Source organism: Somniosus microcephalus, chromosome 1 (assembly GCF_052327205.1).
Source record: "Somniosus microcephalus isolate GS21.2 chromosome 1, FLI_Smic_1.0, whole genome shotgun sequence".
Taxonomy (NCBI): domain Eukaryota; kingdom Metazoa; phylum Chordata; class Chondrichthyes; order Squaliformes; family Somniosidae; genus Somniosus; species Somniosus microcephalus.
In genome coordinates this window covers 103,173,714-103,186,281 of record NC_140987.1, presented here as the reverse complement: position 1 = coordinate 103,186,281, position 12,568 = coordinate 103,173,714, and the positions used below count along the sequence as shown (strand labels likewise).

At 44.7% G+C, this 12,568-nt stretch overlaps 1 protein-coding gene across 1 annotated transcript in view; it reads right to left on the bottom strand.

Moving 5' to 3' along the window:
• slc27a6 (solute carrier family 27 member 6) overlaps positions 1–12,568 on the bottom strand; it is a 119,437-nt gene that overhangs the window by 35,645 nt on the left and 71,224 nt on the right. Inside the window, exon 5 of the mRNA XM_085984431.1 lies at positions 11,155–11,349. Within this exon, the coding sequence (XP_085840557.1) occupies positions 11,155–11,349 (195 nt within the window). The remainder of the gene's footprint in view (positions 1–11,154; positions 11,350–12,568) is intronic.

Sequence of the window (12,568 nt, the reverse complement as noted above, 5' to 3'; positions counted from 1 at the left end):
ATCTTGCTTCATTCATCAAATTTGCTGAAAGCCGTTCTTGCTATTCTGCCCAAGAAGTTATGCAGCTCCATATTCTGCAGTCTACCTTTCTGCAAAGAAGGCAAGAGTCCACTAAGCAAGCAGACATCCGGGACATGTTTAAGAAAGCTTCCAAAAGAGTTGGAGCACTGGAAGTGCCTGAAGAATCTGTTGAAGTGCATGATCCTGATGAACCAGTTGGCTTGGAATAAGTGTACAGTCAACCACCGTACAGTACTTTATACTGTACTGTACAGTCGTTTAAGTTTTGGTGCACTGCACAGTCGTTTATAAGTTTTGTTTTACTATTAAGCAGTTTATAAGTTTTGTTTTACTGTTGAGTTATTAAAGAGTTATGGATTACCATCAACTGGCAGTACAGGTAGACTACCCTTTATCCGGACTTCCGAAAACCGAAACCCTCTAAAAACCAAAGGTTTTTTCGTTCAGCGTAAGTCGTGCGTACGAACGAAAAAACCTTCGGTTTTTAGAGGGTTCCGGTTTCGGAAGTTCGGATAAAGGGTAAGTCGTGCGCACGACCCCCCGCGGACCCCGCCGGCCCCGACAACCGCCGACCCCCCCGCGGACCCCGCCGGCCCCGACAACCGCCGACCCCGCCAGCCCCGACAACCGCCGACCCCCCCGCGGACCCCGACAACCGCCGACCCCGCCAGCCCCGACAACCGCGGACCCCGCCGGCCCCGACAACCGCCGATCCCCCCCGCCGACCCCGCCAGCCCCGACAACCGCCGACCCCCCCGCGGACCCCGCCAGCCCCGACAACCGCCGACCCCCCCGCGGACCCCGACCCCGACTGACTTACGCTGAGCGTCAGCGTAAGTCATGCGCACGACCCCCCGCCGACCCCCGCCGACCCACCTTCCGAAATCCGAAATTCTCCTTTATCCGAAACTCGGCTGGTCCCGAGGTTTTTGGATAAAGGATAGTCTACCTGTACTGTACTTAATCAAGCATCTTTCACCATCCATTTAACACAACATTCTGTAGGCGAGTACCCAATTACTGTATATTGCACATTTCTTGATTTTTAAATTTTTCTTAGTTAAAAACAGCCTGGGTAGATAATCCGCTCACCACTCCGGAACTTTTGATAGATCGGCATCACGCCGGTCCCGTCGGTGCCGGATATCAGAACTTTTCCTGTACCTTGGGCAGGATTTTCATTGGGCTGTGGAATCGGGATTGGAGGTGTGTGGGGGGGTTAATATCCCGAAATCAGGGGTCCCGACCCCATCCCGCACCCAACCCGCCTCATGCCAGTTACAAAGGAGGCGGGTACCCGCCCCGCACTGGGACCAGCCTACCCAAGGCGGGAAGGGATTAGTGCCAATTAACTGCCTGTTAACAGGTAGTTAACAGGCAGTTTTTAGCCTAATCCCTATTTTTATTGCTGAAGTGTGGGATTCCCGACAGCTCCAAACCACGCCAAGTTAGAGGATGAAGAGCTTGGAGGGGTCGAGATGTCGGTGTTCAGGTGAGTGATGGGTGCATGAGTGCAAAGGTAAGTGTGTTTGGTGTGTCTAAAGTGTTTAAAGAAGTTTAAATTACCTTTTCTTACCTTTTCAGCCTTCCTTCCTTTAGGTCTCGGGAGTCCATCATCTCACTGGCACAGAAAGCAGAATGGCTGCGAACTGTCAAAAGTAACAGCCTGCAGCTTTCTGTGGAGGAGAGATTTCTAACTGAGTCTGTGGAGAAGGACTCAGGTTAGAACTCAGACTGTCAGTGTTTGACAGCTTCAAACAGCTGTGAAACACTGATATTTCATCTGTCAACACCTCTTGACAGATAAAATTTCAGTCTGTGACGTCACCTGTTGCCGGGTGGCCCTTAATTGGCCTGCTGAGCCCACTGGGCGGGCTCAACAAGGTCAATCAAGTTAAAATTGTATGGATTGGCCACATCTCGATGGAGGCGGGACTACAACCCCGAAAGTTGTAGTCCCGCCTCCTACCTGACTCCTGAATGAAAATCCAGCCCCTTGTTTATGGATGGGCAAACACCTCGATTGCTTTCTAGCCACTGAGGTAGTAGCAAGCCAATAAACATCACCCAGTCAACTTTGCTTAAGATGATAGTGAATCCAAAGAAAATGGCCACAAAATTCTTCGAGCTGGGGGAGGGGTGTTGCTTTCAGTTGCACTTACAGCCATCGGAAACCTGCCATCAAGATAATCAATATCCATACCATGTTAAGCCCTATTTGCTTAAAGTTATCAGTATTGGGAAATTTTGATTTAAGGGATCTAAATTTCCCATACCTATTTGAAAGAGGAAATAGTAATATTGATAAATTATCAACATAATCGTTGAGTGCTCAGGAGTGTTCATTTTATGCTAATTTTTGGTGTTAGATTTTTAGTGTGAATATATCATGTGGTCTACTGAGCTATCAGCAGCAATAAACCTCCCCACTCCCCTCCACCTTCCCCCCGACTCCGATGTATGATTTAAAATGACCACCTGTGGGTAATTCAATATCTGAAATATTCAGTTTGCTATCTTCTTACCAAGGAACCAATTGTTATTACGAATCATACTCCTCAGGCAATTAGCCAGGCCATTCTCTTTTCAACCATGTACTAGTATCATTAAAAATCACAATTTATATTCTGTAACAATACAACAATATTCAGTGCTTTATTTGGAGGTGAAGATCCCTTTAAATATCACTTCTGAAACTTGCTTTCCAACTGTTCCCAAGCTGGGCAGGTTAAAGAGATGACGTTTGATCCACTGGGGGAGCTGAAAGTGAACATTTACTTCCCCATATATGATGGTTATAGATCTGAAGCCATTAATTCCCATAACGAATCTTTAATGAGCACCTGCCCTGTTGAGAATATATTATGACCATCTATGTCCCACATTCTACATCCCTATAGTTGTTCGTTCTTTTACTATGATGTGACTAGGCATGTAAGCAGTAGTCCTACAAGTAAGGAATCATATTTTGTTTCCTCAAATCAATATTGATTCTATATGTAATATGAAGTTTAAAATGTTCATTTAAGTTTTGCCAATTCCGTATTGCTAAACGGTGTTAACATGTTGTAAGAAACCGTAATTTTGTTTCTGTTTATTTGCTAATAATGTGTCCATTTACTACCTGTGCAGAGTTTCCTGTGACTGATTATGTACACCCTGAATCGCTAGCGCTTATGAGAAACACTTCCTTTGCTAAATAATTTTTTTTATTGCTTTCTGATAGCATATTGTTCATGGATTTTGCCTTATGAGCAATTTGAACATTGAACATCACAAGACTTCCTTACTCTTGTACTCCAACCCCTTGCAATAAAGGCCAACAGCCATTTGCCTTCTTAATTGCTTGCTGTACGTGCATGCCAACTCTCTGTGTTTCCTGTACGAGGACACCTAAAGCTCTCTGAACACCAACATTTAATAGTTTCTCACCATTTAAAAAATATTCTATTCTTCCTACCAAAGTGAATAAACTCACAATTCCCCACTTGATACGCCATCTGCCACCTTATTGCCCACTCACTTACCTGTCTATATCCCTTTGCAGGCTCTTTGTGTCCTCCTCACAGCTTACTTTCCCACCTAGCTTTATACCATCAGCAAACTTGGATACATTACATTCGATCCCTTCATCCAAGTCATTAATATAGATTGTAAATAGCTGAGGCCCAAGTACTGATCCTTGCGGCACCCCACTCGTTACAACCTGCCAACTTGAAAATGACCTGTTTATCCCGACTCTCTGTTTTCTGTCAGTTAACCATGCTAATATATTACCCCCAACCCCATGAGCCCTTATCTTGCGTAACAACCTTTTATATGGCACCTTATCGAATGTGTTTCAGAAATCCAAATATACTACATCCACTGGTTCCCCTTTATCTATCCTGCTAGTTACATCCTTAATAATGGATTCCAGCATTTTCCCGACAACTGATGAATTGGGAACCTCAGTCAGAGCCAATCTGCACTTGGACTTCCCATGTCAATACCAGCCGGCATAGATTGACCTGAATCAAACCAAGAGATTGCATAAAGGGCAGCAATCTCGGTGTTTGGGGCACTTCTCACAAGGCACATCGTCCTGAATCAGCTCAGCACCAACATTTCTGAACGACTCCCTGGGTTCAGTCTCAATAGAGGAGAGTTTTCATAGAATGACAGAAATTACAGCACAGGAGGAGGCCATTCAACTCCCAGTGCCTGTGCGAGGGCTGGTGCTCCCTCCTGTAACCCCATTTCCCACCCCCCCCTCCCCAGTTCCTTTATATTCCTCTTTTTCAAATACTTATCCCATCCCTTTTAAATGATGTTCTAGTTCCTGCCTCAATAGCCACTTGTGGTGAAGCATTCCATGGTCTAATAGCCATCCAATCAAGAACCTTCCTTCTTCCTTCCACCTTGGTTTTTCCAGTGAAGATCCTTGGTTTCCGTTCCCTTGTCCCTCATTCGTCCACCAGTTGAAACAATCTTTCACTGTTTACTTAAAGTAAAGTCCCCAGGTTTCATTCACCCCTAAAGGCTGCTCCTCTCTTGGCGCCACTCCCACTAACCATGTTGTTACTGTTGCTCCTGGCTCGACAGGAAATACTGGGCTTCACATGCACTACATTCTTTGGCCTCTCCACCCGAGCCTCATCCTCCGACCCCCAGTCCCCAGTTTCCCTTTCTCCCCTGAGCCTTCATTCCCTGACCCCTATTCCCCACTCTTCCTCTCTCCCCCAAGTCCCCATCCTCCAACCCCCCAGTCCCATCTCCCTGTCCTTCTCCCTGACCCCCAATCCACTGTCACACTCTTCCCCCCACGAGCTCAAATCCTCTGCCTCGAGTCTGTTCACCATAGTTTTGCACCTCTCCCTGCTCCGTCTCTCTCTCTTTCCCCCTGCCCTAGACTGTTTCTCCACCAGCCGGTCCAGTTTCTGGACACCCCTAAATGGGACTGGGCTCCCAGGCATTAGCTTCACGCCATCCTACCCAAATTCTGGTCCCGCCCACTGGCCCTGATGTCACTCCCATTTCCTATGGGCAGGAGACAGTGGTGAAGTATTTAACTGAGGCTTGGGAGTTAAAATGGCCTGTGCCACAGGCTGAACTCTCTGTAGGGTTTCCCTCCCTCCTCCACCCCTGCCTGCTCTGAGTTAAAATCGACTCTAATGTGTTGTAAAGTCTTCTCTGAAAAGAATATTTGTCTTAACTACAGTTCCAAGCCAAAAACAGGAAGCATAGCACGAATAGAAGCAGACAGCTGTGAACAATAACCTCTTTATAATTCCCTATCATCAGACACAATGCTCGAGTCATCCCCAGGGCGAGTGGAAGAACAAAATATGCAACATTATTCTCTTGCCATCAGTTGACTCAACTGTACCAGGTTTCACATTTGAAAAATTATTTTCAAGCCACAGCACTGCTTTCAGCTTAAGTTTAAAAAATCAAAGTTAACATAAAGGCCTAGTGGCACAGCAAATCGATATACTGCAATTGGACCCTCAGTTGCTTAAAGCTCCATGAAGCCAATAGTGTACGGCTGTGTTAAGTCAACTCTTTGCTAACAATAAAAGGGTGAAAAAGGAAGCTTAAAATATCCCCAGACTATCCAACGTCTTAACATTTCACTTTGTCCCAGTTGGATTTATACCTTAAAGTAGCTTCCAACTACTTAGCAAAATGTCATTTGTGTAATTTCATAGTACAGTTTGCTTTGGCATGAAAAGCATGATGTTAAGTCATAGATAGGGTGATTGGAATTTTTGGCACTTTTTGAAGAATATGTTGTTCTGCAATGTAAATACAGCTTGTGCACACAGAGTTCTGAGTTTATTTGTGCGTATACCTTTTCTTTCTTGGGGTTTGTATGATGGTAGGGGAACTGTAGACTTTTGTTTTGTGAAGGAAATCGGCAGAAGTCTTTGACAGGGAGAGATTTGTGAGGGTGTGGTCAATTTAGGGTAATAATTGAGTTAAAATAACGACCAAAGGAACCTCGTATGAAAGTGTTTGTCCATTAGTATTGCCAACAGTAATTTCTAGGACAAAACACAAAAGAAAAATATTGCGGAATGCAATAAATCTGAAATAAAAACAGAAAATGCTGGAAATGCTCAGGTGGTCATGCAGCATCTGTGGAGAGAGAAACAAAGTTAACAGCCAGAGTGCGGGTCCACTGTCAAAATCAGAAAGATTGACAGCGGGTCGGTATCCCACTGTCAACCCGCCACCGTGTCAGTTTCCCAAGTGTCGGGTCTGTCATTCCTGAACAGACCTGACACCAAGCGGTGGGTCAGCCAATTTAGATAGTTAAAAGCTTGTTAAAAGGTAGTTAAGCTGGATTTTACCATGTAATTACCATTTTACCAGCTTTTCCACGAGTTTCCCGGCACACGGGGAATCATGTCAGGTAAATAGGTCGGGTGTTGTGTCAGCATGGAATGATTTACTAACCCGACAGCTGCAAATGTTCGATGAAAGCTCCCATTTCATAGGTCTTCACTTTCCAAGGTTAGAAGCTGTTGCTTACTGCATTTGGAAGACAGATTGAGCTTTATGCAGCTTGCAAGTGTTTGGAGCAAACTCTCTATCCAATATCACCTGCTTGGAACAACCTCTCTCACCATTGACAGATCGCTTCTGTCATCTCAACCTCACCTGCCATCTATTCCATCAGCATTGGTGCCCTTGAAAAAAATCTCACCTTGGTCCTCAGAATCCCAACACGATCAGTTCCAACACCAGCATCAACGGGCACACCAGCAGTACCAACATGCACACAAACCTTCTCCGCATCAGCACCCGTGCACATTGCTGCCCAGGAAGCCAGCGATGACCTCACCATGTCCAGATTTACTTCACTTGACGCTGTATACCCTGGCTGCCACATGATGCACCAGGTTGGCACCACCCCACACCAACACCATAAAGCATCCCTACAATGCCCAAGCCATTCCTTTCGCATTCATCACCATTGCGGGGGGTACCGTTATGTCTCACTATTCACTGGAACTCACTAAGACACTTCTAAAGGTGCACACAAATCTGTCCAAGAAGGCAAAGTGTTGACAATAAAGATTTCAATACTTGACAATGTGGATGTGATGAGTGGCACAGGAGGATGAGGTTGAGTGTGGCTTTGCAGTAATGTTTCGTGATCTACTGTGATCATTGAAAGGCTTGTGCCACTGCAGCCTGGTCCTCCTGACAACATCTCTGCTTGTGCCCTCCTGTGCAATGTGCAACCAGGCTGCATTGGTGTCCTGGGGAGGTGTCTTCTGCCCATGGGATGGAAAGAGAACCTCCCTGCGTGCGGTGACTCCCTCCATAAGCATATGGAGGGAATAATGGAAGAGCCTGGGTGCAGCCATGCACCTTTGTGCAGTGCTCATCAGTGTTTGCAGCACCTCAATGCTGCAGAACACGGACAGCACAACTGTCAAAATGAATGTGGCTATGGTCCCTTTAAGGAAACCGGCAGATGACGCATCATCAAATGACGTCATCAGACCCGCTTCCTATTAATTGGCTGGAAACCTTGCAGGGCGGGCTTAACAAGCCCCATCAATGGAAAATCATGTTGGAGGCTGGGATCTAGACAGATGCAGGGTCCCCACACGCCACGGACGTCGCCCGCCACGGACCCGCCAAGGTTGGAAAAAATCCAGCCCAACGTTTCAGGTTGATGACCCTTCGTCAGAACTGGAAAAAGTTAGAGATGTAACAGATTTTTAAGCACGTGCAGGGACAGGGAAGGGGAGGAAAGAACAAAAGGGAAGGTCTGTGATAGGACGGAAGGCAGGAGAGAGTAAATGACAAAAGGTATGACGGTGAGAGGCAAAAGGAGATGGTAATGAGACAAGTTAAGAAACAAAAGATGAGGCTAGATGAGGTATAAATGGGAATGGCAGAATCATCAACATGTGAAAGAAAAATAGGGGCAGAAGTTATTGTCTGAAACTGTTGAACTCGATGTTGAGTCCAGAAGGCTGTAAAGTGCCTAATCGAAAGATGAGGTGCTGTTCCTCGAGCTTATGTTGAGCTTCGTTGGAACAGTGCAAGAGGCCGAGGACGGAGAGGTCAGAGTGGGAGTGGAGCGGAGAATTTCGCCTGCCACTTTAATTCTCCGCCCGATGGAAAGCGGACATGAAGGCAGTTAAAATAGAGAAAGAAATAGAGGAATGATGGAGAAGGAAATAGGGTGAATTAGAGTCAAATCCAGTCCAAAAAGAGAAATAGAGATAGACAGAAAGATTGGATTAAGAGAGAGAGAGAGAGAGAGAGAGAGAGAAAAAGGCAGAAAGGAAAATTAAGAAAATTAAAAATGTTAAACTTAAAATTTTGAAAATCTCCTAGAACAATTTACTACCTGGAGCAATGAGACTTCAGTTTCAATTGTTCACTCTCTGGGCTGGAGAGGTTGATTGGCATTGCAGGGACAAAAATCTTGTCATTAAAAGGATCCTTTCGATGTTAAGTACCAGACCTAACTTTCTGCGGTGAGTTTAATTCTTAATTAATGCACAAATGCAGCAAACGATTGAAACTCATGGGCAGTCAACGGTGAGCTGCCATTTTCGCAAGGCTAACAGCAGCGTGGCGCAGTCATCCAGCAGTTTGTGGCAATTCACAACCCACAGGGTATCTCGTCCTCATCAAGGTGTCCGCATTAAACTCACTGTTATTATGCCAGCAAATTCTGGCTTTTAAAATACAATTTGTGACTACAGGCAATAATACCAACCCATACACAATGTGCCTGGACATGAATAAATAAGTAAAATTGCTGTCAGACCTCAATAAATAATTTGCTGCTTAAATGAAACAAATTATCCAGAGATGTTAAATAATTGACAGTACAACTAATTGCTGAAGAGAATACTTCCTGTATTAAAGACAAAATTTAATTATCTCACTACTACACCAGACAATGAATGATCAGATTGTCTGAGTTACTTTTATTTCTTGCATCTCATCAGTAACTCTCTCCTATCCTGCCACTGCTCTCCAGTGACCTTAATGTTTTTTCAGGTTGACAGTCAATCCATGCCATTGTCAAAACTACATGCTCAAGGAAGTCATGTCCCCATGCTGTCCTCAGCAGTGTCAATCCAATCTTCCTGGTAAGCAAATTTTCCCACTGCTTCAAGTTCCAGCCCTCTTCTACTGGCACTTATAACAGAATAAAATGTATTTAATCAGTACAATTTAAGGCAGTTTCATTCATAATGGTTTTTCTGACTAAATTAAACTAAGCAGAACAATCAGTTGACTACCTCAATGTACATTTTACTTTATTATCTCCTGAGAGCAATTCTCAGGCTGGAAAGAAACACTACTGGCTTCTAATTTTGAATCAGCCATAAATGTTTACTCTCCTCCCTGCAGGATCTGGCTGGGACCTAAAATCCCCTTGGTGATTGCTCGTGTCATGCTTTCAGTGGCTTTTTTCACCCTATCCAGCTGCCTCTTGCCGACACAACAGTAGTGATTACATCTCAAAAAGTAACTTATTATACATGAAGCATGTTGGAATATGATACGGTGCTGTATAAATACTACTACTTTTGTTCTCGTGCACAAATAAGCGAGTAGCAAATAGTCTGAAAGGGTAGAAAACACAAATTTTATATAATGATTTTTCAAAAAAATTGGAACAAAATGCATAATCTTATACTGACTAAAAGCAAAGCTAATGACTATTTTCTGTTTTATATTTGGAAATATCATAATTGAAATTTAATTCCTCGCTTCTAGTTTCTCTAGCTGCAATAATTAGTTTCTTTTTTAGCTCTACATCACTTGTAATATAGCCAATCTCCATAAAAACACAGAAGCACATAAATAAACAGCAACAAGCAAACAGACATAAGGAATAACTCACCAATGGGTGACCTGGATAAATGAAATTCCAACACATTAAACGGATCATCCTCCGCCATTTCCGCCACCTCCAGTGTGATCCCACCACCAAACACATCATTCCCTCCCCCCCTTTCAGCATTCCGAAGGGACCGCTCCCTCCGCGACACCCTAGTCCACTCCTCTATCACCCCCAACACCCCTTCCCCTGGCACCTTCCTGTGCAAGCGCAGGAGATGCAACACCTGCCTTTTTACCTCCTCCCTTCCCACTGTCAAGGGCCCCAAACACTCCTTCCAGGTGAAACAGCGATTTACTTGTACTTCTTGCAATTTAGTAAACTGTATTTGCTGCTCACGATGCGGTCTCCTCTACATTGGGGAGACCAAACGTTGATTGGGTGACTGCTTTGCGGAACACCTCCGTTCAGTCCGTAAGTGTGACCCCGAGCTTCCGGTTGCCTGTCACTTTAATTCTCTGCTCCACTCCCACTCTGACCTCTCTGTCCTCGGCCTCTTGCACTGTTCCAACGAAGCTCAACGTAAGCTCAAGGAACAACACCTCATCTTTCGATTAGGCACTTTATAGCCTTCTGGACTCAACATCGAGTTCAACAATTTCAAACTATAACCTCGGCCCCTATATTTATTTTCTTTTTTTTTCTTTATTCTCTTTTTTTTCTCTCACATGGCAGCTGTAGGTGATGCTGCCATTGCCATTTACACCTCATCTAGAGTCATCTTTTGTTTCTTAACTTGTCCCATTACCATCTCCTTTTGCCTTGCACCATCATCCCTTTTGTCTTTTAATCTCTCCTGCCTTCCAGCCTACCGCAGACCTCCCCTTTGTTCTTTCCTCCCCTTCCCCCTTTCCCTACCCCACACTTGCTTAAAAATCTGTTACTTCTCTAACCTTTTCCAGTTCTGATGAAGGGTCCCAGACCTGAAACGTTAACTCTGTTTCTCTCTCCACGATGCTGCCTGACCTGCTGAGTGTTTCCAGCATTTTCTGCTGTTATTTATAAATGAAACTCCAGTTAGTTTGGAAAATTACAGATTCCCTCCATCGTCATATTTGCAATAACGTTTTGGTGGCTAAGCAGGGACCAGGTCTTCACACCAGAAAGCTGGAAAGTAGAAGTCACTCGCTGTGTCAAGTATCCACTACAATCAAATTTACTCCCAAAATAATCAATATTCATCAGTCACGCTTAGAAGCAGAGCTTAAACCAGGTCATCCAGAAAATTTCCAGCTTTCATATCTAGGAACTCAATTTTCACTCACCTTATGTAAGGAAGTGATGCGTCCCACAGCTCCCAACTTGCCTGTATAATTCATAAAGAAGATATTTCCTTCTGTTGCACCATAAAACTCACACATCTTAATGTTGCCAAAACGCTCTAGAAATTCTTTCCAGACGTCAGTCCTTATACCATTTCCTACAGCCATGCGCACTTGGTGATTCTTTTCTCCTTCTGTCTGTAAAACAAAGAGTTTTGCTACGTTAAAGGCGCAATATAAATGCAAGTTGTTGCTGTTGTCGGTATAAATGTGCTCTCATGGAGTAGCAGTGATAAGGTACCCACCACCAAACAATAGTGTGACTTTTCTTTTAAAAAGTAATTATTAGTTCCATAGAGTGAATATGTTACCTCAGTAGAACTTAAAAGAAGTAGCATGCCTTTTTTATTAAACTAATTTACCTTCATTCCTTCTTGTGGGCGTTATTTCTTTAAAAATAATAGGATTAGGACATTGTATTAGCATTTAGGCTGATCCAACAGATTGAACAGTGAGCAAACAGAGTTGATTCCTTTTATAGAAATTGCATGATTTTGGAGATGGGTTACTCTGCTGGGAACATAGAAAAGGGATGACAAGCTAATACTGCTCTTCTCAATTTACAGCTAACCCAAAACATTAAAAAAAAATTAACAAAGAAGTTGTGTCTAATTTTGTTAATGCAATATTAATGTTATATCTAGCTAGCTCTAGAATCTGCTGCCATAATATTCAATACTCTTAGGTGGAGAAATTCAGTATCGCCCCGTTTGGGGCGCTATTATCGGCCAGGCGCAAAGTTTAGTGCCCGGCGCTAATAGAGTCATGGGGGGGGGAATTGGGTATAGCCCCGTTTGGGGTGTTAGAATTGGCGCTGCACACATTTTTTCGCCAGGCGCAACTTATCGCCACCTCGAGCGATATTGGGTTGCTGCGCCCCTAAAGGTGATTGCGGCGTTGATTCAGGCGCTGCACGGGAGTCTTAAGGCACTAACCCGGCGGCGCTACTCAATATGTCGGCGGCCAGGCGCAGCGCAGGTGCTGTCAATAATCGATTACGAGAGACATGCTGGCGCCGGCCAGCTCTTAAAGGGGCGGGTCAATTAGGAGCAGCAGCCACACTCTGCGCCTTGTAGGCCTCAAAATCGGCGCTGTGCTTTCTGTGGCGTTCCAAACTTTGAACATATGGAGAGGGTGAGGCAGAGAGCGGAGCGCTTTACCGATGGGGCATTGGATGCTTTGGTTGGCGCAGTGGAGCGCCGGCGAGCTGTGCTGTACCCCGACAATGGCAGGAGGCCTCATCAGAACGAGTACCGCAGGGCTTGGAGGGAAGTTTGTCAAAGAGTCACCTCAACCAGCGTGGTGGCCAGGACTCCTGTGCAATGCAGGAAGAAGTTCAACGACCTCACTCGGGTCG